We start from the raw sequence: 27,908 nt of genomic DNA, 5'->3' as shown, positions 1-27,908 counted from the left end.
TAAAATTCTTATTGCCTTTATTCTGCCCATTGCCTCACACAGTCCTGCCGGCCAGCACACACGCACGCACGCATGCACACACTCACGCACACTCAGGCACGCTGGGAGTCTCTCCCTCAGCTTGGAGGAACCGGGCTGCAGTGAATCCTCAGGGAAAGGTGAGTGAGTCTTTTGGCAGCAATCACAGCGTGTGTCAGGAGCGGGGTGGCCGCGCCGGCGGCTCCCGCTCCTTCTGCATAAAAGAGGAGGCTGCGGAAGGCCGGGCCTCGGCCCCCGGCGCAGCCCCCGCCCCAGCCCCGCTCTGCGGCCCCTTGAGGGAGCGCGGCTTGATCGGTCCCGGGGCGGAGGGTCCCTGTGCAAACGTGCTGACGGCCTCGCTCTGCAGTCCAGAGCCGGCCAGGAGAACCAAGAGGGTAAGAGATGTGGAGCCGGGCTCCTCGTCCCCTCCCTCCCCTTTCTGCTCCCTCTTATTTTTTTTTTTAATATATCTCTTTTTTTTTTGCTTTTTTTTTTTTTTTTTTTTTTTTTGCCTAACTCCCTGCATAGTAAATCAGGTTCAGGTTCTGGCGTGCAAAGCCAAGAAAGGGAGCAAAGCCTTCCCTTCGGACACGTTCCAGTGCAGACCCTCGGGCAGAGGGGCTGCCAGGGCTGGAGGAGAGGAGTGATTGTCTGGGGCAAATTGCCCCGGCCCTGTTGCCGGCTCAGCCTCCCCAGCTGCTTCCACACGGGGACCAGAGTTAGGGAAGGCTTCGGATGTGTCTGATGGACTCAGTGGACAGGTCAACAGTCTGTGGCCTCAGGGAGGGGAGGGAAGTGAGGACCTGGGGGGGAGAATAGGGTGAAAAGAAATCCAAGAAGCAGAACAACTCTTCAAACTGATGAGCACCGAGACAGGGCAGGAAGCGGGATGTGCCATCTCTGTCCCATAATCCATCTTCAATATGAAGATGCGTTGCTGCCTCGCCGCTCCAGGACACGGGACGAAAAGCTGGGCTCCCTCCCGGCACGAGTGCCTCCGATCCAGGGAAGGGCGGCCCATCCCGTCCTGTCCCAGGTGATCGTCCGAGGCAGAGGAGTGCCATGTGAAAGGGGAAACAGGAAGCCGGGCTGCACCGCAAACTGAACCTGGTTGGCAGGTTCCCTCGGTCCGTTCCAATGCAGAGTCCCCTGTGGTCAAACCTGCACTGGCAGCGTCTGGTTCATCTGCAGCCTCATGTCCTGAATGCTGCTCAGGATCTTCTTCTGGTGCCCTGCTAGCGTCACCCCTATCCTCAGCAGGTCTCTGCAAGCAGAAGGTGAAGATTCAGCTCCTGCCACAAGCTATACCAGCATGTGGCCCTGCCTCATTTAGCTACTGCCAAGGGACCCCTATCCATCTTCATTACAGCCCTCTGCCAAGTTCCACTGTCTCTCTGACACCACAGGGGGACTGCATGCTGAATCCCAGAGCTTCCCTCACTTGGGAAAACTCCATGCACAACTCAGCCCTCCATATGCTAAGGCTGGAGGAGCTGCCTGCTGGAGAGGAGAGGGACAATGTGCAGCAGCCCCAGCCCCAGCCTTATCCCTCCTCTGCAAGCAGGGACTTACTCTGCAGTCATCTGCGCCACCAGGTCAAAGGAGGCAAAGCCGGCATTGACAAAGCTCTCCTTGTACCGTCCCATTTTGATGGCATCCAGCCAGTCTCCCACAGTGGTGAAGGTGGTGTAATCTGGGACGGTGCGGTCCAGGAGCGGCTGGGAGATGCTGAAGGGCAAGAGAGCCACAGGTCACAGGGAGCAGGAGACACAGGTGTAACTGGAAGTGTATCCCTGCCCTCCCAAATCTCTAGTCCCAACCCCTCCAGCTTTCCCTGGGCTGGAGGCAGGGACACCACTGACCCAGACTGGACGCTGGCGATGACTTTCAGGCTGGCAGCGTTGCGGATCAGCTTGTCCAGCGTGTTGACGATCTGTGCAAACTTGGGCCGCAGGTTGCGGTCCCGCACCCAGCAGTCCAGCATCAGCTGGTGCAGTGCTGTGGGGCAGTCCATGGGGGGTGGCAGGCGGTAATCCTGCTCCACTGCGTTGATCACCTGTGGAGAGACATGCAGAGGCAGGCTGTGAACTACATGGGCTCCCATGGACAGCCCACAGCTCCCTGCTTCCCAGGGAACACTTACGTCCTGGTTGGACATGTCCCAGTAGGGTCGCTCCCCGTAGGACATCACTTCCCACATGACGATGCCATAGCTCCACACGTCGCTGGCTGATGTGAATTTGCGGTAGGCAATGGCCTCAGGAGCTGTCCATCTGATTGGGATTTTGCCTCCCTGCGCAGATACACAACTCCATTATTTAGCACATACCTGAGGTGTCTCCCCCTATCCCCAGATCAGTTGATCCCCACGGGCATCCCATACCAGGGAGCTGGTGTAGGTGGGGTCAGCTGGATCATCCTCCAGGAAGCGAGAGAGGCCAAAGTCAGACACTTTGCAGACCAAGTTGCTGTTGACCAGGATGTTGCGGGCAGCCAGATCCCGGTGCACGTAGTTCATCTCTGAAAGGTACTTCATGCCGGCGGCGATGCCTCGCAGCATTCCCACCAGCTGGATGACTGTGAACTGCCCGTCATTCAACTGCCATAGGAGAGATCAGAAGGGTTTTCAACACCCCAGATGGACGGGGGGAGGATCCCGATGTGCTACCACCACCTTCATCCTTCCTACAGGCCCCTCTTCCCCATGCCATGGTGCCTATGCATAACTTAGCCCTGGGGATACCAGCATGACAATGCAGAGGGATGGAGAAGGAGGCCTTGGAGCTGCAGCCCCCAGCTGGGGCAGAGGAGAATGGATGCTCACCCGGAGGAAGGAGTCGAGCGCACAGTTCTCCATGAACTCCGTGATGATCATGACAGGGCGGCTCTTGGTCACCACACCCTCCAGGTGGATGATGTTGGGGTGGTCGAACTGGCCCATGATGCTGGCCTCGCTCAGGAAATCCCGCCGCTGCCGCTCCGTGTAGCCCACCTTCAGCGTCTTGATGGCCACAAAGATCTCGCGGCGGCCAGGCAGCTTCAGACGCCCGCGGCACACCTCGCCGAACTCCCCTGCAGTGGGATGGGGAGAAAGGGGTGGCACAGTGAACCATGCGGCAGGGTGAGGCGGCAGTCTCAGCACTGATGTGCACAGCCCCGGGACTTGCCTGCTCCAATGACCTCTTCAATTTTGACACAAGAGATGTCAATCTCTTTGGCGAATTCCCGGACAGCTTCATTGGGGTCCTCGTAGGTGAAGGGGTCAATGTAGACCTTCATCCCAGGGGTGACTGCAAGGGCAGAGGAATCATCACCAGGATGGACACAACATGGGTGACAGATGCCAAGCCAGCTTGGCTGGCTGTCAGCCCATCCCTCCCAGGCCCTGGCTAGCAAAGCCTGCCCCTTCGCTCGCACATAGAGTAGGAACTGAGAGGGAGCAGGATTTGGGAGAGGGCAGGCAGAGCTCATTGCTGGGCTCTCACACTCACTGTATTGCTGCAGCTTTTCTGTGTACTCGGGGTCCGTGCTGTTGCGTTGCTTCCTGCCCAAAGGAGATGAGAGGAGGTGTTCAGTAACCATTCCTTTCCTGATGGGGCAAAGACATTCACTACCAGCTTGTAAATCCCAGCACAGACAGCTTATGCCAGAGAGCTTCCCCTCCAACAGCCTGTGAGCAGAGACATCTCTGCTTGAGGTGCAATGGGAGAAGATGGCCTAGTTGTACTGAGTGAGGATGGCAGGAGCTGCTGGGGAAGCAGTGATGCACAATCCTCCCACAGGACCTCTGCTCTGGTCCTACACGACAGGTCCAGTCCTTCATTCCCAGACTGGAGCTGCCAGAGCTCTATCCACAGGCAAGGGGGAAAGCTCTTGGGCAAACATGAGCAACCCCGAAATCGAGTTCTGAACTCCCTCCTCCCTGCAAAGCCAGTACCTGAAGCAGACGATAGCGATGATCACTACAACGATGACGAACAACAGTCCCGCAGTGGCTGAACCCACAATCAGAGGAAGCTCCTGGAAAGTCTTGCTGGTGGAGCCTGATGGAGGAGAGGCAGGAATCAGTGTCAAGCTGGGGAAGGAGCATGCATATTACGGGTGGGGGACAGAGGCAGCCCAGTCCTGGTACCTACCATCCTCTGCAGTTGTCTGAAACTCTGTCGGGAGGCTGTAGCGGCCGTACCCAGCCACTGTGCGTGCCCGGACCTGCACCATGTACCGAGCATTGGCCTTCAGCCCGTCCAGCCGCACTGAGTTCTTCTGGCTGGTGACTGTGTTGGCAATGCCATCACTCTGGCCTTGCTGTAGGGGAGACACGTGGATGTGACCTCTAGGAAGTGATCCCCCCTCTGCTGGCTCCCACATCCCTCACGCACTCTACAGGGACCACTTTTGCCATGGTGCTGATGACCAGCCAAAAGGGCTGGAGGAGGGATAAGGCTACTCTGCCTTCTGCTTTACCTTCTCTGAGTACTTGATCTCATAGTCAAGAATGATGCCGTTGGGTCTCTCTGGGGGAGTCCAAGACAATGTCATGCTGTTCCCGGTGCTGCTGTGCAGGTGCATTGTAGGCACGGCAGAAGGGGCTAGGAAAGAGGGCAGAGGAGGAATGAGCCATCTGTGCTAGGCTACCCACCTCCACCATCCCACATTGTCATGGGTGAGTATCTGCCTGGGACCTGCTCAGATAACCTTGCTGGAAAGGCATGGAAAAGCTTTGAGACTGGCATCCCACAAGTCTCCATAGAGAGCTGCAATATCAAAATTTTGCACACCTAAGGTGATAAGGGACCAAGGGGAGCCTCAGAATTAGCACAGAGGTAACACTTCACCCCATGCCTAGCTGCAAACTGTTCTGGGGAAGCCAGCCCAACCTGGGGCTCCCTCCTCTCCTCCACTTGCCAGGAGCTCCACACTCCACCCCACTGATGAGACCCGTGAAATCAGATCAGAGCGTGGTGGCTGGAGATTACCAGCATGCTGGAGCTGGGCCAGAGTGGGAGGAAGCAGGGAACGGCAAAGCACTTGGCTGGCTGTGAAGGTTTGGGCTGGTGCTGAGCCTTCCCAGGCCCACAGGGGAGAAATCTCATTTCCTTCCTCCTCCCTTCGCAGCAGGCACAACATCTCTGGGGTAGGTCTAGGAGATCCAGAGCTCTCTGGAGCATCTGCCAACCCTGCCCTTCTCTGCTTGCATGCATTCTGATCTCATCTCCTCCAGGGACACGCGTTAAATGGAGAGGACAATTTACCCAGGGGATTAGATGCAGGCGCGAGGAGCCAGTAACACGGCAGCACAAAGGACTGCAGCCTCCAAGGCTGTCAGCAAGAAATCCCTGCTCTGCTCTGCAGCAGAGAGCCAGCCCCCACTCTCCTGCAGCAACACTGACCTGCCTGGTTGGTGGTGATGTTGACAGAGGCAAAATGGGGAAGGTAGGGGTTCTTGTTGGAGATGCCATTCACAGCTTGGATCTCAAAGGTGTACTGGGTGTGGGCCATCAGATTGCTGATGTAGATGCGACGCTCAGTGAGGCCGAGCTGGCGTGGCACGAACTCCACGTTGTCGTCACAGCGGGTGCAGAGGTGCCGCTCCACGCTGCACTTCTTGCAGATGACATTGTAGAGCAGGTCATCCCGCCCGCCCGTGTCCTGTGGCTCGCTCCACTCCAGCACCAGCGATGTCTCGTTCACATTAGAGATGACATTGCGGGGGGCAGAGGGGATGCCTGTGGTGAGAACGTGGGGGTAAGGGATGGTGCGGCCCTGTGCCTGGCTCACCTCTGGTGTGAGCACAGCACACTCTCCACACACCAGCTGCAGACCCCATCACCTCTAGAGCAGCCCTCGCCTTCCCTCCTAGCCCCAAGCAGGACTCACTGGTGCAGGCGCTGTCTGCGGGGTCTGTGTCTGCCCGGAAAAAGCCGTTTCGACAAGTGCAGACTGTTGCTGCTCCGGAGGTGGTCCGGCTGTTGGGAGGGCAGGGAGAACAGGGACCTTCCCCCTGCTTAGACTTGAAGGTTCCCGGGCCACATGCTGGAGAAAGGGAAAACAGAATCATAGAATCACAGAATAGTTAGGGTTGGAAAGGACCTTAAGATCATCTAGTTCCAACCCCCCTGCCATGGGCAGGGACACCTCACACTAAAACATGTTACCCAAGGCTCTGTCCAATCTGGCCTTGAACACTGCCAGGGATGGTGCATTCACAACCTCCCTGGGCAATCCATTCCAGTGCCTTACCACCCTAACAGCAAATAATTTCTTCCTTATATCTAATCTAAACTTGCCCTGTTTGAATTTTAACCCGTTACCCCTTGTCCTGTCACTACAGTCCCTAATGAAGAGTCCATCCCCATCATCCTTATAGCCCCCCTTCAGATACTGGAAGGCTGCTATTAGGTCTCCACACAGCCTTCTTTTCTCCAGGCTGAAGAGCCCCAGATAGACTTGAGTTATAAAATGCACCCAGAAAACATTCCTCAACCTCCTTCCCAAAGCTGGGCAGACCGTTCCCCACTGTCCTGCCAAATCTCTGATCAGAGGCTTGGGGTACACAGGCCACCTACAAGCCTTCTCAATGCCATCAGCCATACCTGGGGATGCAGGGCCCCTGGCTGGGGCCAAGTGGGTTAGAGCAGCCTGCTGACAATAAATAGGCAGGGGCACCCACCAGCACAGGCACAGCTCTGCCCCGGAGATGCTGTGCTCCAGCATTAGACCCAGGGCAGCTGGAGATGCGAAGGGCTGACTGCCACTAGCACTATGGGAGTCAGGGCAGGTCCTGCCAGGATAGCACATCCTCAGTTTTGTTTCTTCACTGTGCTTCCCCTGCTGGCTCCCAGACCCAGCACCCTCCATAGGACCAGTGATCTGTGGAAATACGGCTGGGAAGGAAAGGACCCCTCAGCACTGCCTGTAGCAGCCCCCTGCGAGGGGCCTCTACGGCCCAAAATGCAGCCACTCAGCCCCAAACTTTCTGCCTCAGGCTCTTCAGCCACTTCTGAGCCCTGAGGCGGTGGCACCTCTGCAGGCCTGCTCAAGTGGAGCATTAAGAGAGATTAAAACATTCCTGCAGGTCCTTGGCTAAAGAGCTGCTTCAGCATTGCTGCCACCTCCTACGCCCACTTCCGATTAGGGTCCTTTAAGGAGCCACAAGTCCTGGGACCCTTCCCGGTTGGCACCAGGGGTTGTTTGGTTGTAATGAGTGGCACGTGAAAGGATTAACAGCACTTGAGCCAAGGACCACTGTGGGCTCAGGAACCCAATGCATGCCTCGAAATAGCCTGATTTATCGCAGTGCTGCCCCTGGAAGCAGGTCCTGTGCTCTGAGTTCGCAGCTGGATGAAGTGGTGAGTGACCTGCTGGTGCCAGCTCTGCTTTGGCATCACTCTGTTTACCACAGGTGGGGCAGCATCAGCACTGATGTCCCATAGAGGAAGGAGCATCCTCCTCACTCTCCTGGGGTTAGGGCAGCTCCTGAGGGCACGTAACCCTCCTGGCAGCCCAGTCCCACCTCCCGTGCCTGTCCCACATCACCCCTGTAAACAGGTGGATGTTTCCTGGTGCTTCACTGGGCTGTGGCAAGCGGAAGTTTCCTGCTATGAGGCATCTCCTGACACCCTCCGTGGAAGTTTTCTGGCTGGTTGCAGCCCCACGTGTGGGGTGTGGAACGCTGAGTCACACGCTGCCAGGCCGGCTCCACAGGGATCCACACACAGCTCTGGGGTTCCAGGGGACGTGTGAGCAGCCCCATGATGGGGGGAGGCCAAGCAGGGGACCTGAGGACCCTGTGCTCTCTAGCTCCCCTGCATGGAGGGGCAGCAGGAGTCGCTTACAGGGTGTGAGCCTCCTGGCAAGGAGACTCCTCTTTGGTCAAAACAGGACCAACGACACGGCTCAGCTCGCTCCGGCTCCTTCACCTGAGTTCACCCAGCCTCTGAGCCTTCCCTGTGGAAATGAAAGCTTAGCCCATCTCAACTGTGCAGGCTGGAGGGCAAAGGAGTGCACAGACCTGCTCCTCTCTGAGCAATGGAAGCTCCAGACCAGCTTATCCAGGGCTCCCGACCCTCAGCCCAGGCTACCCTCACCACCACAAAATGCAAAGATATGGACAGCAGATGGCCAGAGGTAGCGGAGAAGCCTCAGCCCAGGCAGACGCACCCCAGCTGGAGTCCCAGGCGGTTCAAACTGGGTGGATGCAGATTCACACATAAGGAACCAGATTGCTGAGGAATGAGAGATGACTGAAACCTCTTGGACAGGAACGTTCTGGGCTCAGAAAGCTGCCAAACATGCTTCGGTTATGGACAGGAGCCCAGATCCATCAGGGACAAAACCCCCTGAAATAACAGGCTTGTTAGAGGGAGAGCGAAGCTGGAGCCACCAGAGCTTGTGTGAAGCTGACAGCCCAAGCATGGAATGGCAGCTGGGGACAGCGAGGTGCCCTGCAAAGGATGCAGGAGGGATGATGGCACTTGGTGCCTAGGGCCACCTGGTGCCACTCTGGTGGGTTATGAGCATGGAGGGAACAGTGACCTCCTGTGCAGGGAGGACAGGCAGAACCATCCTTGGGCAGCTCCTTGCCATTGCACAGGAGTGCCCAATGCAGAGACAAGGGATAAAGGTAATTTCTTCACACTCTCATGTCACTGTGACAGGATGGGGATGACCCATGCCTCAGCCTTGTTAAGCAAGAGAAAAGCAGGAGGACTGAGGCCCAGATGCACTCCAGTGTTGAAGTTTCCAACTCTGCTTAATAAATCAGAGCATAAAGACCTTGGTGGCAGCATGACAGCTATCAGCCGCCACATTTGAAGGCTGTAACCAAGCTGAAAGCTGATCCCAGGTCCCCAGTGGATAAGCCGCTGTGTCATCTCTTCTCTGCAAGAAACTGCCTGTACAACAACCACTGTCTTGGCCGGCATGCCGGGGAATGAGCCTGGGAGCTCTAGAGCAGGAACGTGACTCCATCCAGCCGGAGCTGGGGAGCCAGGCTCCCTTCTCGCTACTGAGAGGCTTGCATAAGCACCTTTCCTGCTGAAGTGTCCTCAAATAAAATAACAACCCTGAACCTCAGCACACAGATCACATCTCCTGGTGCCAGGCTGTGGCCACCTCTGGGGAGAACATGACAGTCACTGACAGCCAAAGGATAACAGGTAAGGGAAGCAAAGCGGAGCTGCCCAGCCTGAGGAGGAGCCACTGGTTTGACAGGAGGGAGATGTAGCCTGGCCTCACAGTGGGGATGAGCTGCAGAGGGGATTTGTGCACAGTGTGGGAGGGAGAGTGGCAGTAACACAGCCCAGGGGTTGCTGCAAAACTGCCCCTGCCCCCTCTACGGGTCACCACGCACAAAGCATGGCACGGCACCAACCACTGCCCATCCAGCTACTTCTGCCCACCTCTGGGGCCTGATCCTGCCTCACAGAACAGCAGCACAGGGCTGGGGGAAGACGAGGGCACTCTTCCCAAAACAATCTCCACCCCGGTGAATAAAGTCCAAGGGAGGGAGCTGAAAAAAACACTTCCTGGCAGCAACAGTGAGCAGTGACTCATCCCGCAGGCAGCCTCCATCATTGCATGGGATGTGGGCAAGCAGCAATGAACCCTGCATGCATCCCCAAAATTCTGGAGTGCCCTCCCTTGGGAAAGGGAGGAAGCAAGGGATAGCCCACAGCATATTGGGGAATACCAGCCCCAGACTACCCTGTTTCAGGTCTTGCCTGCTTTCCCATCCACACAATGCTATTCCAGGCCAAGCAGCATCCTTCCAGCTATTTCTCTCCTTGTAGGACTGAAACAGAATGCCTCGCTTGAGCCTAGATAAATTAAACTGATCACATCCTTTTGTCCAGCAACCCTATAATTTCTTTAAAGGCAGCAATCGAGTTTGCCTGGGACTGTCTGTGCTTTATGAACCTGCACAGCTCGCTCCCTTCCCGCTTTCGTAAGCGACTGCAGATGGATTAGAGCTGTGGAAGGCAACAGCCTGGCTACAACCGAGGTTGTAACTCCGGTTTTAAGTCTCTCTTAAAAGGCACTCGATTTAGAAAAAAAATAATAATAATGAAAAAAATCACCCTTTGGGTAGAAATATTTCACACTAGTGCAGTCCAAAAATGAATGGAATAAATCTGAAGGGGAGAGAAGGGGAAGAGCCCCAGGGGGTTGAACAGTGGCATCCAAAGAACAGGCGGGAAACCATTTTACTTAAAAAAAAAAGGGGGGGAAAAAAATTCAATAAGCAAAGCTGCCTCTGGAGCCACAGCAGGTCACAGGCGGGACAGCAGGGGCATATTTCCTCGACTGTGTTACAAGTAACCCATTGTGGAACTGCCTGGCTGTAAACCGGCAGCTCTCCCCTGCCTGTGCTGCTGAGCTGCCTTTGATCTGGGAGCCCGGGCAATTAATAGCAAGCAGTTTCACTTCCTGGGTTTCATGCAGCAAGCCCGTGTTGCAATGCAAAGCTGCAAACAGTTGGCAAGTCTAATGCTTGCTTGGCATTTTTGTTTTCTTTTAATACAGGGTGATGTTTCCATTAGTCACTGATTACACGGGAAATTTATTTCAGCAAAAATTCAGGTTTTGGCCTCAGCCTGACCTGCTATCACCTACTGGCAGCACCCAAACATGCAGTGCCTGGTGTCATCAGAAAAAGCGATGTCAAAAAGGCTGAGAAATGGGTCCAAGGAGAGAGTCTCAGTCCCCTTCCTCAGCTGGGGACAGGCTCTGGGGGCACTATGGCCCCTTTGCAGGACCCTCCATGGGATTGATCCCAATGAGAGGAGCGGGCTTGCTGCTAGTGCTGGCGTGGAAACCTGCCTGACTTCAAACCTTTCTGTCTTTGGGTGAACCCTCAACACGAGGGGTGCAAACCCTGGTGAATTTGGCATGGGGAGCACATGCCCGGGAGCATTTTCGGGGAGGTGCCGCAAGCTGAGTTGCTCTGTGAAAGGAGCCCCGCACTACTCAAAGGAAACTCCCACCACCTACCTATGCAACATGGGGAGCACCTTGACACCAAATCCCTCCAGCGGTTTGGGTGCTTGCAAACCAAAAGGAGGAGGGATGGGGCTGCGGAAACGCTGAACCCCGGGGGCTACAGGGGGTGAAAGCAGGGCACCCCTGCCTGCGGAGGCATGCAGGAGCCTTCATCCCCCTCCCTGCTCAGCAGCTCTTCATCCTCAAGAGCCGCCTCTGCAGCTCTGCGTGGCAGGGAGCCTGTGGGAAGCAGCACAACCCCCAGAAGGGCCGTGTGCTAATTAAATAAAGATAATGAGGCTGAGAATGAGATGCCAAATCAATGCTGTGGCAACTCAGGACTAGAGCGCCAGATACCAGCCCGGCGTATCGCATTACAAAGCATGCCAAAGAAACTGCCTTCAGCCGGGCGGGATGAGCCCTCGGCTCCCGAGGGACCGGGATACAAGCTGCATTGTAACAGGTCTGAATGCAAGGTCTAATCCTGGCTCTGGATGGAGATAAAGAGGAGGAGGAGGAGATCTTCAAAGGCCACTCAAAGTCTCGGGAAAGGGAGAGATTTACAACAGGGCTTATCCCATCTAAGCAGTAACTGGGTATTGTTATTTATTAAAATGCCATCTGGCACTCAGAAGTGCTCCTCGCCTGCATGGTGAAGCCCTGGCGGGCTCCCCGGGGCTGAGTGCCGAAACCCCAGCTCCACGGGGCTGCATCCGCATTGCTCCCCACACCGCGGGGGCTGAGCGCCTTCTCGGCTTTGCTGGGCTGCTGAAGCTGGGTAAAGGAACTTCCAGCCAAGAGCAGAATAGGGAGCTGCAGCTCCAGCTTCTCCCAGCCCTTCTTCAGCTGTTTCCACTTAAAACACACGATCACATGGCGGAAAATCTGATCCTACAAGCGCAGCACAACTTTCCCAGAGAAACGTGAGGACACCACCGCTTCTGCCCAGCAAGAAGGCAGGCTGCCGGATGGAGACATGCCCACAGCTCAGTGTGGCTTCCCTGCAGGCTGGGGAAGAAGCTGGGGCCTGGCGGGGGATATCAAAGGAACTGGGAGAGCTGCCGTGTGGGTGTCTGCCCATCTGGGGTGATGTGGAGAGGGACCTCACCCTGGGCTGTAGCGATGCCCTGAGCCCAACACAAGGTCTTTGTCCTGCCTTGGGATGCCCCTGCTCAGCACAGACCGGATGCTCTCTGGAAACTGTCACCTTGTGCCCAAACCCTCCCACACCCTGTATGGTCTAAGATTTCCCAGTCCAAGCAAGAACAAAAACAGCTCTCCAGGAGCATACACCCAGCACATGCTTAAGTATGGGCTCTTCACCCAGCGATGGATGCTTGGCACTGGTGTCCACCTGCTCCAAGCAGAGCCAGACAGGCTGATGCAGGGGGCCAGGGCACCAAAGCTGGGGTTGTGCTGGCATTGATAGTGCTGGAGGCTCTGGTCCTTCAGGCTGAACTCTCCCCAGCCAACCGCAGTGGCATGGCTGATAGCTACACTGCTCCCAGAGTGAATGGAGGGGCCAGCCTGGCTCAAGCCCCACGTTATGGGCCATCCCAAATCACATCACCCCTGCCAAGAGCAAAGGGCTGGTGCCAACCATGCCGTCATCAGCAAGCACAAGGCATCCAAAACTGGGGGCCCAGCCAGTGTCCAGCTCCCTGTGCAATGCCTCCAGCCAAAGGGAGCAGTGACCTTTCTGCCCCAAACCCCAGCCACGCCAGGGTAGGGTCCTGTGTACCAGAGACCACTTCCAAGGACAGAATCATCCCAAGGGAGAACAACATCCACCTGGGCAGATTTTTCCTTACCAGCACACCCAACCTGGGGTGAAACAGCCACACCAGAGCCACTACGGGAGAGCACGGCAGCTGCAGTACCTGCACAGGACTATCCTGCTGCCCACAATGTCTCTACATCCCAAACACCTCCATGTATAGGATGCTCTTTCCTCCAAGCAGGGACAGGGGGCTTTGGCTGCCCTGTCTTTGTGGCACTCACCACCTTCCCCATAGCAAGGCCTCAGTACTGGCAGGAGAAGATGCACCTGCCACATGGTTTCTATCAAAGCCAGCACAGCAGGGCCCTGCTCACCACCGGCATTTCAGAATACTGCACAAGCAGCATGAAATCATGCTTGCCAGGAATAATCAGTTGTCCCAGCCATGAGCGCCACAGGAAGGAGAGAGGGGAGACACTGGGCACATCAGCAGGGTGAGGAGCTTTCAGTTAACACTCAGGGGCTGGATCCCTGCTGAGGACCATGCCTTGAGCTGCGACTCCTGGTGAGGAGATGCATCCCTCAGAGGATAGCACTGGGGGATGCTAACCAGTGCGTCACAGCAGACACTGTGCCAACCCAGACCATGAAGTCTTTAAAGGCTTGCAGATGCTGAGTCAAACTGCAGACTGGTCCTCTGAGATATCACCCTGCCTCCCTCCTCGGGGAGCCTGCCCAGCTCCCAGGCCTCTGAAAGCAGACTAAGCTCAATGCAAAACTGCCTCTTCCACATCAACACATTCATGGAGACAAGAGCCATGCTCACTCTGCCACACACATACCTTGGCACTGGGTATCCTTCATGGTTGGCTCATATCCAGCGGCACATGTACACGCTCCCACGGGTACCATCCACTCGCCATCGCCATTGCAGTACAGCTTCAGTGGTACAGACACCTCCACTGCGTTGGGGATGCAGGTGCCTGGCGCGATGACCAGAGAAGTGGGCTCAGCTCCTGTTAAAGTCTCCGGGAAGACAGCAAAGCCAGCAATGGTGTTGGAGCATTTCTTGTAGAAAGCCCGGACGGAAATGAGGGACATGCAGGCTCCCAGGTCTTGGAAGGCAAGGTAAAAACCATTCTTGGAGAGAGGGCCAAAACTGCGCACCTTGGTGTTCACACGGCCAGACTCCAGCTTGGAGAAGCTCTCATCCGGGGCAATTGTATCCACTTTGATATAGGGGTTCTCCATCCAGAAAGGGCTGTTTGCAGAGGCAGAATCCGTATCCGACTCATAATAGAAGAGGTTGAAGGTCTCTTTGCAGGAGCCAGGGATGTTGGGGATGCTGTTGCAGTCCCGCACAGTGAACTTCAGCTCCACATAGACACGCTGGACGTCCTGACGCTGGATGAATTTGGTGCGAAGCCAGTTGTTCTGGTTGGCCTCCCGCACATTGCACACCTGGTATGTGCGGATGGGGTTCATGGCCTCATCGTAACCGCTGACTTCTTCCCACTGCAAACGAGAGAGAAGCATGTTAGACCCTCAGCTGGGGAGATAAGTTCCATGGACACACTGCAAATGGTGTGGGGTCAGGGGGAATAGGCAACAGGTAACAGGGAGGAGCAGCAGCTTCATCACCACCCGTCTCAACCCTCCTGGTCATAAAGGTGACAAACAGCAACCTGGGCCAGGGACCACAGTGCTCACACTCTGCCAGAGCCAGAGGAGATGGTTTCATGAGATGAGAGGATGGGGGGAAGGGGGAAGATGCAGCCAGCTCTGCAAAGGCGCTTTCGAGAAGCCCTGATTTCTGTGAGGCTAGGTCCAGCCGTACCCCTTGGAGGTCAGGACTGGGGCTGGTTCCAGACTTACCCCTGTCTCTGGATGAGTTGTCCATGCCAACTCAGAGGTCACCCACTTCGTGTCCATCAGGGTCTCTGGAGAGAGAGGGAGGAGAGAAAGAAGTAATTGGCGATGAAAGCCAAAATTAGATGGAAAAAACCCAGGAGGAGTGGGGGAGAGGAGAGCCGAGCCTGACATTTCTGCGAAAAACAGCAACTTGGGGGGTGAGACGTGGTGGGAGGAGGGGGAGCGGCACAGACAGGCTCCAGATTTTTCTTCTCCCATCAGGAGAACAGGAAGAGCTCCCCAGGGAGCTGCGCCGGCGCAGGGAAGCAGCATGATGAGGAGCTGGGCAGGTGGGGACAGGGACAGAGTGCCACCTCGGCCACCAGTGCAATGCCATGCCTCCTGGCCAGCTTGGGGGGATGAGACCAGGCACCCCCGGCTGCGCTCTCCCCCTCTATTTTGGCAGGGCCTGTATTTACTGTGGCTGGGGTTGAAAGGGCCCGTTCCCATGACAGGGCGGTGCGGGCCAGGCAGGTTTATCCAGAGGAGGAGGGACTGGCAAGCTGATCTCCCAGAGACGCCCCACATCACTCATTTTACAAGAGGGGAGAAGAATTTGACCGTCTGGCCAACATTCCTGGAGCAGACTACAAGACAAACCACCCCGGCAGCATTCCCCAAACAGCCCCAGCCCCAGCCTTGGGGGAGCGAGACGCTTGTCTGGGAAGAGCTGCAATTGCAGGCAGCTGTCGCTAATCCCAGGCAGAGCCGCACGGCTCCGCACAAGCACCGTGCACAAAACCAGAATGAAATGCAAGGATGGAGGACAACAATGTGCTGCAGTGCCAATGGCCCCTCTGCGGGCTGCTGTTTGGTGACCCCTGATCCAGGGATGACCCATAGGCTGTTTGGAGGGGAGCAGGTACCACTGGGGTCCTCCAGACTCTCTCCCGCCTAGGGTTTTTTGGGGCAAGGGGGATGTAAATGGCAGAGCTGGGAAACAGACCCTGGAGACCTCAATGTGCTCAGAGGGACTTTGGTGCCAGCCCCAAGCAGGGCCCAGCAACAGCTCCAAAATGCCTCCCTGCTGAAGGCACCCCCATCCTGGGCTGCAGAGATGGCCCCATCCCAGATGCTGCACAGCTCAAGGGGTGTCCATCAGTCCATCCCTCAGCCCACTCAGTCCTGAGATGCAGGGCAGGCAAGTCACGGCTCTTTAGCTGCTGGGAGCTGCTCCATCTCCATAGCTGGGGCACAGGATGTGCTGGGGCAGCTCAGCTGTGCCAGGCACCATGGCTCAGCCCCAGGAGCGAGAGGCAGTTTCAGATTTTTTCCTTCCACCCCAGGAAAACCACACGCTGGCCCAGCCAGGGAGGAAGCACGGAGGAGGAAGGAAGTACTGGGATAGTACTTCATCCAACAGGATGAAGCCTGGTTGGAGATAAACACCTTCCTCCCTTGTCCCAACCCAGGGAGACCCATCAGCAGCTCCTGTGCCAGCACCCACAGCCAGGCCAGGAGCATGGGCTGTGAGTGCCACTGCAGGACAGATAAACAAGCACATGTGGGGACACATGGGCTCCCTGACCTGCGTCGCTGTTTGTCAGGATCCCAGCCTGGCTGGCAAGTCTGCCTTTCACACAGGCTCTTCACCTGGAGCAAACACAAACACAGTCACATTGCAGGCTGGCGGCACTGGCAGCAAACAGGACACTGTGGACAGTGAGGAAAACCCCTCACAGTGCCAGCTCCTAAGCCAGGAGAGGGCCAGGGAGGCAGCATCTAGAATAGGAAGGACAAACTAACACCAGCTATTGTTTGCAAATAGGAGGAGTGCATAGGTGGTTATTGGACAGTGGTTATTTGCTGTTTCTCAAGAACACAAACTAGGGATATCTGGCAAAAAACAAAAGGAGAGAAAGAAGGAGCCCTCCGTCAAGCAGGTAATGCAGGGCACTTGAATGAGGACATCACGAGGGCTGGGGCACAGGATGTGCAGGATAGTGCTGTGCACCCACAGGGCAGCCTCTGCCTGGTCCCAAAATACTGCCTGTCCAGGGGATGCAGTAAACCACCATCCCTCTCCCCTCCTGTTCCCCACAGCATCATCTACCAATGGCTGGCATGGGCTCCCACAACCATAAGACATCCCTGAGATGCTGCTGTGCTCCCCAGACTCCAGTACCGGGGTGACTTCCAGGGACCATAGGGAAGCATGTTGTGGAGCAGGGCCACCCACACCTCTCTGAGGGACAGGCACAGCCCCAGCTGCCCTAATAAGGGCACAGCGGTGCCGTGCAGGGCCCCAGCACGCCGTGCCGGCAGCAGAGAAGAGCCAAGCGCGTGCTCGGCACTCATAGCACACCGGGCTGCCAAGGCCTGACAGAGACCCTGCACGGGTCCCGCTCCTGGCACAGGCTGCAGCAGGGCTGGACCCAGCAGGAGGAGCAGGGAAGTGATGCACTTCGTGTTCAGGGCTGGTGTGGGTGAGTGGCTGCTGCAGTGAGTCAGACCAGGGACCTGATGGGGATCTGGGTGGCAGGGTGTGCCCATGAGCAGGGAAACACAAGGATCCCATGGCCAGCTGCAGTAGAGCTGGGCTGGACCTGACCACATAGGGAGCTTTGCTCCCCAAACCTGCCCAGGGTGTGTGGGAACTCCCCTGCAAGCCAGCAGGCCCCATAAAGGCAGATATTGACATACTGGCCCAGCCCAGGGCAGGACAAATGGGCAGCCATGCCCTCCGGCAGCTCTCTTCCCCATCAGTGCCGGCCCAGGGCAGAGACACGGCTTAGAAAGGAGGCTTGCTGCCTGCATCCTAATTTGGCAGCATCTCCCATCTGACCAGCAGTGGAGGGAAAAAACCTGACAGAGCCAAGCTGACTGCTGGTGCAAGAGCCACGTAAACCACACAGAGAGAGCGGGGAGGGGAAATCATAAAAACAAAATCACTGGGCAATTCAGCTAAAGGAAATGGCTGAGCACGGAGGGCACAGGGGTTTCCTGTAGCCTTGGGAGCAAGTGGGGCCAGGTGGGCTCAGCGGTGCTCCCCAGCCCTTCACAGCCTCTCACTGTGAAGGTCGCAGATGGACAGCCCTGTGGGCTGTGGTGCTGCATGATACCGTGGCCCGCAGCAGCACGCTGAGCCGAGCCACAGAAACTGCTCTCTGCCCTTAAAGCTACCACAGAGACCTCAGGACAGCCTAGCACTGAACCCATGTCCTTTCTGAGTTTCCTAAGTGCTGGTCCCCCATAAAAATGCATGGGGAGATGGGCAAGCACTGGGTTTCAGTGGTTTAGCAGCACCAACTGCTCTTTCCCTCTGGCACACAGTGCCAGAGCTGGGCTTAGAGGCAGCACTGGTGGTTTCCCAGCTCAGTTCAGATTTGCAGGTGCTTCAGAGGGACGTGAACAGTGTCAGGGCTGGCTAAGCAGTGAGTCAAAGCCACCTCAATCCTGAGTGCCACAGCAAGATCCCGGTCCCATTAGTCAATGGGAAATTGGCTCCCAATTTCACCAGCTTGGGGAAGTCACCTTAAGGCTTGCTTTATCATTGTCTGTAGTGCTGGGGAGTTGTCCTCTCCTCACCTTCAGCTGGGCAAAGAAAGGGATGCACTCAGCAAGTGCAGCAGGTCATAGTCAATCCCGTATAAAAGCAGGATTTCCATGGCAGAGTGGGATCCCAGGGCAGGGAAAAAGCTTCATTCCTTGGGCAGAGCTGTGTGCATTGCTCTAGCTGCCTCCTCCCTGCCCTGCAAAATCTCCTCCCATGCACACCCTGAGCTGCAAAGACCAGGGGTCCCCCACCAGCAGTCCTCCCATCATCTCCACAGAGTCCCCAGCAGTTCACTAGGTGTTTGAAGCCCTGGCGGGGACCCATCTGGAGCTGGGGAGCTCTTCCTCCCCGTGCAGGGGCTCAGGAATGCAGCATGCACAGTCTCAGGCCAGCAAAAACGTTTGAACTCCCCCCCAAGAGGCCCAGAGAGCCTGTCTCACGCTGCTGAGTGGCAGACGCGCGCAGCATTGATGGCTGAGCCAGAAAAGAGACGGGGGAAGAAAAAAAATCAAAATTCTTTCAAGATGAAGCCACTGGGGAAGACTCAATCATCTCCACCAACTGGCTCCAATTTGAATGCTCTCGCCTTTGAACATGGGATCTGCCGGCTTTTATCAGGATGCACTGGCAACGTAGGATGCCAGCTCCTTGCCCCGATGAGGAGAAGGCAGCTCGCACAAGTCCAGAGCATCCTGAAAGAAGGCAATGGAGGATAGTTAGTAAAGACACCCACGCAGCCTTGCCACAAACAGAGGAACCTGTTCTGCAACGTGCCCATGCTCTCCAGGAGCTATGCACCCATGGCACCACATCTACAGGAGCTCAGAGTGGAGCGAGTGGGGTGGCCCAACCACACAGGCCACTCGCCCCACGCTGGGCTCCTGTAGGCAGCATCGATAGCTAGGCCATTTTCCCCAGGATGTGGCTTGTCTTCTGCTGTGGTGGCTGCTCACGGCAGTGCTGGATGCTTCTCCCCCTTGCTGCTGTGCTGTGCTCCTCTGGAACGAAAGGCAGCTTGTTTAGGGATGTACTTTGAATCCTGGTGACTGCCTGCTAGTCAAAAAGCCACCAAAAGGGGCATCTCCCCACATATTTTAATTTCCTCCTCAGTTTTGAAGATAATTACAGCAGGAGTGAGAGGCCTTGCACACTCTCCATTCAAGCACCTATCGCTACAATTAATCCCAGCACCGTTCTGAGCAGTGGCACAAAGGGCCTTTGGTGTAAGGTCCTTTATCTGGGAACAAAGAGCTGCCTGTGGGAGAGAACCTGAGGTTGCACTTTTCCCGCTGACGAGTGTTTCCTGTACACAAAAGCTGAGCCACACATAGTGCCCTGCATGCACGTCAGGTCTGGGAGACCCCGCAACATATTTTCCTGGAGCGTGCCATGCACCTGGATCCCTCCTCCTCCTGGAGGGAACTTCCCTCTCTCACCACATCTAAACTCCGTGGCCATCCTCCTCCCAGGCAGGGGATGACCTGGCTCCAAGGCCAGGGGACTCCACAGGCTGCCTGCAAGGGGAAAGCACTCCCATCCCACTCAGCCCAAGGCAGCGCATGTGCACCGTGATGGGGCACCCCACAAATGGCTGCTTTGGAGCTGTTATGTGCACAGGAGGTGACATAATGGGAGATTTCGGCACTCGCAGCCCCTCGTGCCCAAACTGCACTGCAGGGAGGCTCTTGCTGATGCAGCCGAGAGCCAGGAAGAGCGGTGAGGAAGACTGCATCCAAGGAGGGAGGGAGGCAGCACCCAGGGTGGGCCGGTGGTACTCCTGGCTGAGGTGGCAGGCATGGGATTTGGGAGCCTGGCGAAGGTGCCGGCAGACACTGTCTGCCAGCTCCCTCTGCAGGGACGGGGCTGGCAGCACTGCCGGCATTCCGCACAGCCCGCGCCCCCGTCCTGCCCGGTCAATCCCGACTTTCCCGGGGAGCCCTCCCGCACACCGGGCTGCCCAGCGGCCGGCGGAAGGCCGGGGGCCGCGCGGGTCCCACCGTCGCGGCTGTCGGTGCGGGCAGCGCAGTTCAGCCCCAGGGAAGGGCTGAGCACTCCCTACTGCTGCCCACGCTGGGAACCCGCTCTCGCTCCGTGCGGGGCGCCTGCTGCTCCCCAGGGCCGAGTGAAGGATGCCAGCCCCACAGCCTGTCCTCTCCAGGGGTATGCAGAGCTCGGGACACCCATGCCCACCAACGCGCCCTAGCCCCAGGTGTGGGGTGAGCTGGCAGCTTGCCAGCGAACTGGGAACAAAGGGAAGAGAGAAGGGGAGGAAGAAAGAAAAAAAAAAGGGGCCTGTATCACAGCTGTGGCCCTTCATGCCAAGGGCGTTTGGCCCATCATCAAAGGGGACTGGATTTGCTGAGGCAAATGATGACACATCCACTTCAAGCGGGGCAGGTTCTGCCTGCTGCTGGAGTCAAGCCAGCAGAGTGAAGAAGTACTGTGGGCACTTAATAATAGACTCATTATTTCTGCATTATGGCAGGGCCCAGAGGCCCCAACTGAGATTAAGGCCCCTTCACACACACCACACATGCATGCACAGGGCAGGCCCCAGAGAGCCTGGCCAAGGATGGACAGCACCACTGGTCCCAGCACTGTGGCTGGTCCTGGTCTGGCTGGAACCACAATAAGCTTCCTGCACAGGCAGAGATGCCAGTTCCAGTGATGCTGGAACAAGGATACATACTCCATTTCCCAATCCCACTCCCACACCAGGATATAACAACCTCACTTGGGGAGACAGCCCCATAGCTCTGAACCATCAGTTGGGTTCATCTCGCTTGCAGTCTTCTCATCCGACCCTGCACTTTCTTATGGGCCAGATCCAGCTCCCAGATGACCAGGGGCTGCCTGGCACGTGGGACTGAGGGGGACGGGAGCGCTCCCCCTCCATCCAGCCCTGCCGGCTAACTGGCTGAAGAGGGTTTTCCGGCCGCATGCTCCTCACCAGGAGCTGTTTCCTGATGACCGCAAGACAGACTGAAGCATGTGAGAGAGGACAGGTGCCAGCTTTGCAAAAAGCAGATCAAGTGGCAGTGCCTGGGACGTGGGGAGGCACAGGCACTCATTTCCTCCTGGTCATGCACTGAGTTGATCCGGGGAGGACAGATTTCTGCCATTCTGTGCACAGGGACATGCCAAGCCAGGCTCCGGCACCCGCAGGCACCCACGCTCTGTGGACTCCCCTCCAAAGCACAGTACTTGGGGCCTGGGGCTTCTGCAGGATAGCAGGCTCCTGCCTTGCAATCGCATGCCAAGGACACGTGCAGCTCGCTGCCCAAGCCCTGCCAGGTCCCGCTCTCGCAGAAAGGTCGTGCTGATGCCGGGAGAGGACGTGAGCCAGCTGCCCAAGTCCAGCCCTGCACTGCAATTACTGTTCTATTAATACCATGGGGATTTCGGATGTCAGAGCCTGGTGTGCCACGCCAGGGTCAGCTCGGACAGGGAAGAGCTGCCATCCCTGCCCACGTGGTGGATATGCCCTGGTGCTCGCTGCTTCAGCTCACCCAAGGGGTAAAGCTGCTTTTGCTCTGCCAGGCTGTGGGCAAGGGGAATGGACAGACCCCACAGACAGCCTCTCAGCCTTGCCTGCTGCCAGACACACTGCCACCCTCAGAACAATTGCTGCCCACTCGGGATGGGCATGTTCCTGCCCAGCCCATGGGAAGGGGCAGGCAGGAGCTCTATGGCCAGCAGGCAGGAGAGATTTATAGATAACCGTCCCCAGCAGAAATGGCTACACAGCAGCCCTCCAATGCCACAGAAATAGCTCATCTGATTGAGAGATGCCAGACCTGTTTGAGCTGTGAATGCCATCAACCAGGACGTAGGCAGCAAATTGTTCTGCAAAGCCACCTTTGTTTCCAGGCCCTGCTATGATGGGGACACTTCTGCTACCTCCCTCCACAGCCCCATTGCCCTGTGGCTGTGGCTTCATGGGACAGGTGTCCTCATAGGGCCACCAGGCTGAGCTGGGGTGGCATCGGTGTATGCAGAGCCCCAGAGTCCCTGGGGAAAGGAAGGGAATGTGGTTGGTGCTGCAGGCCTGCCTCTGCAGGGCAACTGTTTGCAGCAGGCTGACGTCCAAAAGACCTCTCTCCCCACTCCAGCTCCATTTTTTTTCCAGGTTGTACTTTTGGAAAGGGCCCAGGCAAGGAGTAATGATATCTCAAAACAAAAGAGACGCCGCCCCCTCCCCAAAAAAGGTTACTTGCTGCACATCCAAAGGTTCGCCCCACAGACTGGGTGGCTCGGCTGCCAAGCTCCATCCCATCCCGGCAGTGTGGAGCAAGACTTTCTGCCAAGATCTCCCTCCTCTCTCCTGCCTGGGGCAGTTACCCAAATCTCCGCGCTGTGCTACGCTCGCTTCCTCGGCTCTCCTCGAGCACCAAGCCCATCTGGAACTGCTTAAACCCAAATATCCCCCCCTCCTTCACCACCTCCCCCACCCCCAAAGTCAGATTCTTCCAGAGTTAAAACAAGCACAGAGTCAGGAGGGGGTGCCGGGCCGGGCTGACTCGCTCCTTCATTTCAGTTTAATTTCTGGGGAACTAGAATAAATCTGTTCCTGGCGATCGTTCAAGCCCTGCACATTTTTCTCATTAATAAAAAAAGGCCTTGGATAGCACACCGCGTGTGCGTGTGCGCCCGCCGAACACCCCCTCCCTACGGGGTCCCTCCCGCGCCCCAGCCCTTGCCAGACAGGCGGCTGAGCACCCAAGGGACAAGCAGGACTGGTTGTGTGTGTGCGGGGGACAGAGACACCGGCATCCCCTCCCCGGGACAGGGACGGGTGTCAGCAGCCCTGCATGCACAGCCACACCTCGGAGAGGAACAGGGAGTCCCAAATCCCCCTGCAGCTGCCATGGGGCAGGAAAGCCCCAGGGGAGGGCTCCCCACGGAGGGGTGTCCCTGCTGCCCCCGCAGCCCCAGTGGGGCCCCCAGGCATTCCTGGGGAGGGGGCTGGGAAACAGGTGTTTGTCAACAGCTCCTGCCACATGTGTGAGAAACGCCAGGCCCCGCGGAGCTTAGCAATGGGCAAAAATAAAACGCAAGGGCCCCCATGGCAACCACACCACACAGCCCTTCCCAGGGACCCCCGCGCCATGGAGAGGGGCCATGGGGCCCGCACCCGGCCCGGCTGCTGCACTCCTGCCTCTTCCTAAGATGGCTCCCTTCCCTCTTCAGAGGGGCAGCCATGCAAAGCTGGCCCTGGGAGCATGGGCAGGAGGGCTCAGCAGCACTGAAGGAAAGCAGGCGCTGGGCAGGGGGGGCTCTGTGGGAAAGGGACACATTCCCGCTCTTAAGCTCAGCCCCATGAGGCCTCCATGATGCCGAAGCCATGGGAGGCCGAGACTGAGGCCTCACCAAGCACCAGGACTGGCCTGCCACAAGCAGGCTGCCCACCCACCCTGCTGCATGGCTCCCGCTGGACTCCACACCGAGCCTGTGTGGGGCTCAGCTCCACCAGGGGATGGCTGTGCCCCGCCACCAGTTCCACACTAGCCCGAGCAGCAACAAAAATGCAACAAAACACCCCAATATGGAATCAAACGGGCCTGTCCCAGCCAGGTGGGAGTGCCACTGCATCAGGCCTTCAAGATGGCAGCCTGGCCCCATGCTACTGCAAGAAGCTTTTTGGTCATGGAGGGGCACCCCCATCCCCACTGTCCCACAAACAGTTTTCTTTGGAACACGCCTGTTCCAGAAGAGACGTCAACTTGTTATGGCTTTCACCCCAGAGACGCTCAGGGTGATGGTGGCCACCGGCTCCACCGCAGCCCACAGGGTGAGCCCCCTTTCCTGGGGTTCTCCTCAGGGGGAGGCTGCCACCCATCCCACCACCTCTGCCAGCCAGGAATGGGGATCCCGACCCCAAGGCCGCCTTGGCACCCTTCCCCCAGCATGGCTCCCAGGCGGAGACGCTCAATCCCGACAAACCAGTTTGACTCAGCACAACAGGAACAGCTACAATTTTAAAAACATGCAAGTCTGTGATTCAGATTGCTCAGGCTGCTTTAATTAAGCACCAAGCTCCCCTGCTCCAGTGGCAGCAGCAAACGGCTCATGGAAAGAAAATGCAACAAACTGGTTTCCCCAAATATCTCCTGCAGTAAGTCATCACAACAAAACAAGGAGTTTCGGTTCATTCCGTAAAAACCAGAGGCCGCTATTCCCAATTGCGAGGGTTGGATGGTCACAGCTCTGCAACCTCGCTGGCTGTGCTATATACTGGGTGAGAAACATAGGCCTGCAAACAGACCAATGCTGGAAGTTTTCCGTCTTCCCTGGCTCTCTGCATGCTCCGCCTGACACAAAGGAAAGCCCTTCTTCTCCCCGCCTTGGGAGCATGGACGGGGCGGGCTTCATCAAGCAGAGCTTTTAGCAAGGAATGGGAGATTTAATGAATCCAGTGAGCACTGCAGAGCCCCAGGACCCACTTTCCCTCACAGCCCTACCCCAAGCATCAATAAAACAGCAGGGCTAGCTTCCCCCCATCACCCTGGCGAGAAACATGCCATTTCAGTGAAAAGTAATTAAACGGAAAGCAAATCTCCTGCCAAGAAAATACCTGGCAGTTCCAGTACAAGGGTCAATTAAGCAGGGGCTTGCTGGTGCAGAGAAGAGCATGGTCAGCCTGTGTAACGCCTGGTTGGGGTTTGGAAGCTGCCAACGGGAGAGGCCAGCGGAGGAAAATCCCCCCTAGAAATCCTCCTGCTTCAGGGGAGTTTGGGTATTTCATTAGAACCCAAGTTGGCTTGGGGCTACACACAGCAATGCGGTCCCTCTGCACGGCGTTTGTGGGGGAGTACGTCGGAAACCCCAGCTTTAAATAGAGTCCCATGCCCAGAGAGGCTGCTCAGGGCAGGAGCTGCCTGGGAGCATGGATCCTGGGGAAAGAAGGTCCCAGTCCCAGCCCACCTGCACCCCTGTGGCGACGGGCAGATCGAGACTGTGGCTATCCACACTCCCTCGGGCGGATGTTTTGAAGCCTAGGGTTTTATCTCCGGATGGTTGGCAGGGGCCTTGCACAAAGCACATTCCCCATGCTGTTTCATCGTGTCTGCTGCCCACAGGGCCTCTGCTCCCACAGTACCACTGGGACAAACTCCTCGGCTTCAACCCCTGCACTGGAGAAAGGATCTGCTGTTGCCCCTGGATAGAGCATTCCTTCTGCAGCCGGCTTGGGGACTGCTGAACCGGAGAAGAAAAACACATTGTGACTTCAAACAGACCCAGCGCACTTACAGGATCTGGAGAGAAACCATTTTCTCCTCGGCAGCACAAAGCCCTCACTGAGCTGCTGCCGAGCGCAGCTTTTCCCCTCCACCCTCGTGGGGCCTTGTAAAGAAACCCAACTCCCCGCCAAGCCCCTGGGAATGGCCAGCGCCATCTAGCCCCAAAGCCCCCAGCCCTTCCAGCTGGGCACTGGTCAGAAGCCCAGCCTGTTGTCCCCTCAGAGGGGACAGTAAGGTGGCCAGGTCCCGGGAGCGCTCACTGTTGTCTGCAGGACACAAGTGCAGATTTCTGGCCACGCCAGATTTATGATCAACACTAAAACATTTGAACAAACATGCACGCTGGATTTACAGTAACCGCTTGAACATGCTGATCTCCATTAGGAAGCAGCATCGCTAGCTGCCAGAAATGCCCAGTGCAGCAGAAGCACAGGAGCTCACTGACCCCAATGCAAGCAACGGCTTCCTAAACCTGTGCAAGGCAGAACCTCTCCCGGCCCAACTGCAACTTTCCCTTCAGCTCACAGAAGGGCAAAGGGGGAGAGACAGAGAAAAAAAAAAAAGGAAGAAGGAAGGAAGGAAAGAAAAAGAAGAAAATCCCAAGGGAACTGGGGTCAGCCCCAAAAGTGCTGGGTGGCTGCCAGCCAGCACTGAAGTGGTCCCATCGGGCAGGCACCCAGCTGGGCCCTGACCTCCTTGGGCAGCATGTTTGTCCCCTGACCCCTCTGCCAGCTCAGGAAGCTGAGAAAAAACAGTGACTCTTCAGCAGGAGCTGTTTATTTTCTCTTCATCTGCTTGTTCACACCGCTCCATCTTCAGACAGTGGCAGGGGACAGGCCGGGGCTCCCTGCCTTCCCAGCGACTGGAGGGACTGTCCCTAAGCGATGCCCGCTGGTGCTGCCAGCCACCATGCCGACTTTCCTTTCCCAGTTCCCAAGCCGCTGACGGGTAGGAGCGAGGGGCTGCCTAGCAGGCACGGGGCCCCGCAAAGCTCCCTGCTCACAACTTCATCCTCCTGCACCTCTTCCAGGGCTCTGCCCAGTGCAGTGGTCCCCGAGAACCTTCATCCCAAGAGGGCTGGCTGCAGGCAAGCTTCTCCCTTCCCCTCCTGCCATGGGGCTCCCACTCAAGCCCGAGTTTACGGACCGAGCTGGCCCACAGCTCTGTTTCCTACGGCATACGAAGGAGAACTAGCTTCAAAGGGTTGTCTTTTTTTGTTGTTTTTTTTTAACTCCCTTTAAAAGAATTGAAAAAATAAAAAAATAAAATAAAAATCGGAGGGAGGGAGAACGAACTGAAACGCGGGCAACAAACACCCCCAAACTTTCGACAAAGCCCGAGGAACCGTGTCCACCAAACCGCAGCGGGGAAGGGCTCCTTCCCACGGCCACCCCCGGTGCCGCAGCCCAAACCCCGCACCGCTCGGCAACGGCGGCGGAAGCCCAAGCCCAAAACTGCCTCCGAGCAAGCGAGAGCCCCCGCCACCACCGGCAGCTCCTCTACTCCTGGAGTTTTTCCCTTCCCGCCGCTCCGGCGGTGGGTTCGGTTACCGGACACCGGAGTGTCGCCGCCCCCGGTTGAAGCCGAGCATACTCTGTGCCGAGACAAAACCCTGCTCGGGCCCCCGCCTCCCCCTCGATGCGATACGCCTCGCTCGCCCGGGGACCCCTCGATCCGGCAGCGGAACTAAGACCCACGTTTCTCGCTCAAAGCACAGAGGCGACGGGGCTGCCCCGTGGGCCGGGATTCACCCTACGAGGTGGAGACAATTAAAACCCCTTTTATATTCGACTCCAACAGAGCGCGGGGAGGGATTCCCTTCTTTTCCCACGTTCTCTTCCCGCCGGAGAGAGCGGCCGAGCGGCGGGGCTAAGGGGATGGATGCGGCACGCGTGGCCACCCGCCCCGGCGGTCCCACGCCGGACCTTCGGGGGTTAAGGCGACAGGCGCAACGAGCCCTGCCGGGGCAGGGATGGAGCCGGACACGGCACACGGACACTCCTCCGGCGGCCCCGCCAGTTCTGGCACGCCGCGAGCTTCCACTGAAATAAATATTAATATTCCAGCCCGCTCGATCGTGGCGAAAAGCCTCGGAACGTGAACCGCGTATCCAACGAGGCGCCGCTCCCTGCCAGCGGCTGCCGCGCCTCGGCCGCACCGGGCTCGGTTCCACGGGGCGTTGACTCTGAAACCTACTGAGGGCGGCTAAAAACTAGGAGCTGGGTTGGGGAGCGCTGCGGCGGAGAGCTTCCCGCGGGGACAACTGGGCGTCCGCGGAGCGACGAGCTGAGCTGAGCCGAGCCAACAGCAGACGCCGAGGAGGCCCGTGGGCCGGGGACACCCTGGAAGGTGCGTGCATGTGTGTGTGTGTGTGTGTGTGTGTATGTATGCGCGCGGTCGCACGGGCCCCGGTGCGGCGGCCGGGCACGCCCGTCCGGTACTCACCCTCCAGAGCGCGGCGGCCGCCGGGGAGCAGCAGGAGCAGCAGCAGCGGGAGCAACGGCGGCGGCGGCGGGGGGGCCCCCGGTCGGGCCGCGGCCAT

General features: G+C 57.4%; 1 protein-coding gene across 2 annotated transcripts; it reads right to left on the bottom strand.

The window, feature by feature from the left end:
• Positions 1–27,908, bottom strand: EPHB3 (EPH receptor B3). Of its 2 annotated transcripts, none has more exons than XM_034063990.1 (16): positions 27,812–27,908; positions 14,594–14,658; positions 13,561–14,233; positions 5,896–6,051; positions 5,409–5,744; positions 4,483–4,607; positions 4,155–4,323; positions 3,956–4,061; positions 3,510–3,607; positions 3,186–3,308; positions 2,843–3,090; positions 2,402–2,617; positions 2,162–2,311; positions 1,881–2,074; positions 1,591–1,746; positions 1–1,282 (listed from the first exon to the last, which is right to left on the bottom strand). In XM_034063990.1, exons 1-16 carry the CDS (start codon positions 27,906–27,908, stop codon positions 1,174–1,176), a joined length of 3,021 nt encoding a protein of 1,006 aa, XP_033919881.1. In that variant the 3' UTR covers positions 1–1,173. The 2 variants fall into 2 exon arrangements, with proteins under 2 accessions (XP_033919881.1, XP_033919882.1); XM_034063991.1 differs by having other exon boundaries at positions 3,510–3,562.

This window comes from Melopsittacus undulatus, chromosome 6, assembly GCF_012275295.1.
Source record: "Melopsittacus undulatus isolate bMelUnd1 chromosome 6, bMelUnd1.mat.Z, whole genome shotgun sequence".
Classification (NCBI taxonomy): Eukaryota; Metazoa; Chordata; class Aves; order Psittaciformes; family Psittaculidae; genus Melopsittacus; species Melopsittacus undulatus.
Note: the sequence above shows the minus strand (reverse complement) of the source record. Positions and strands in the feature narration are given on the sequence as shown.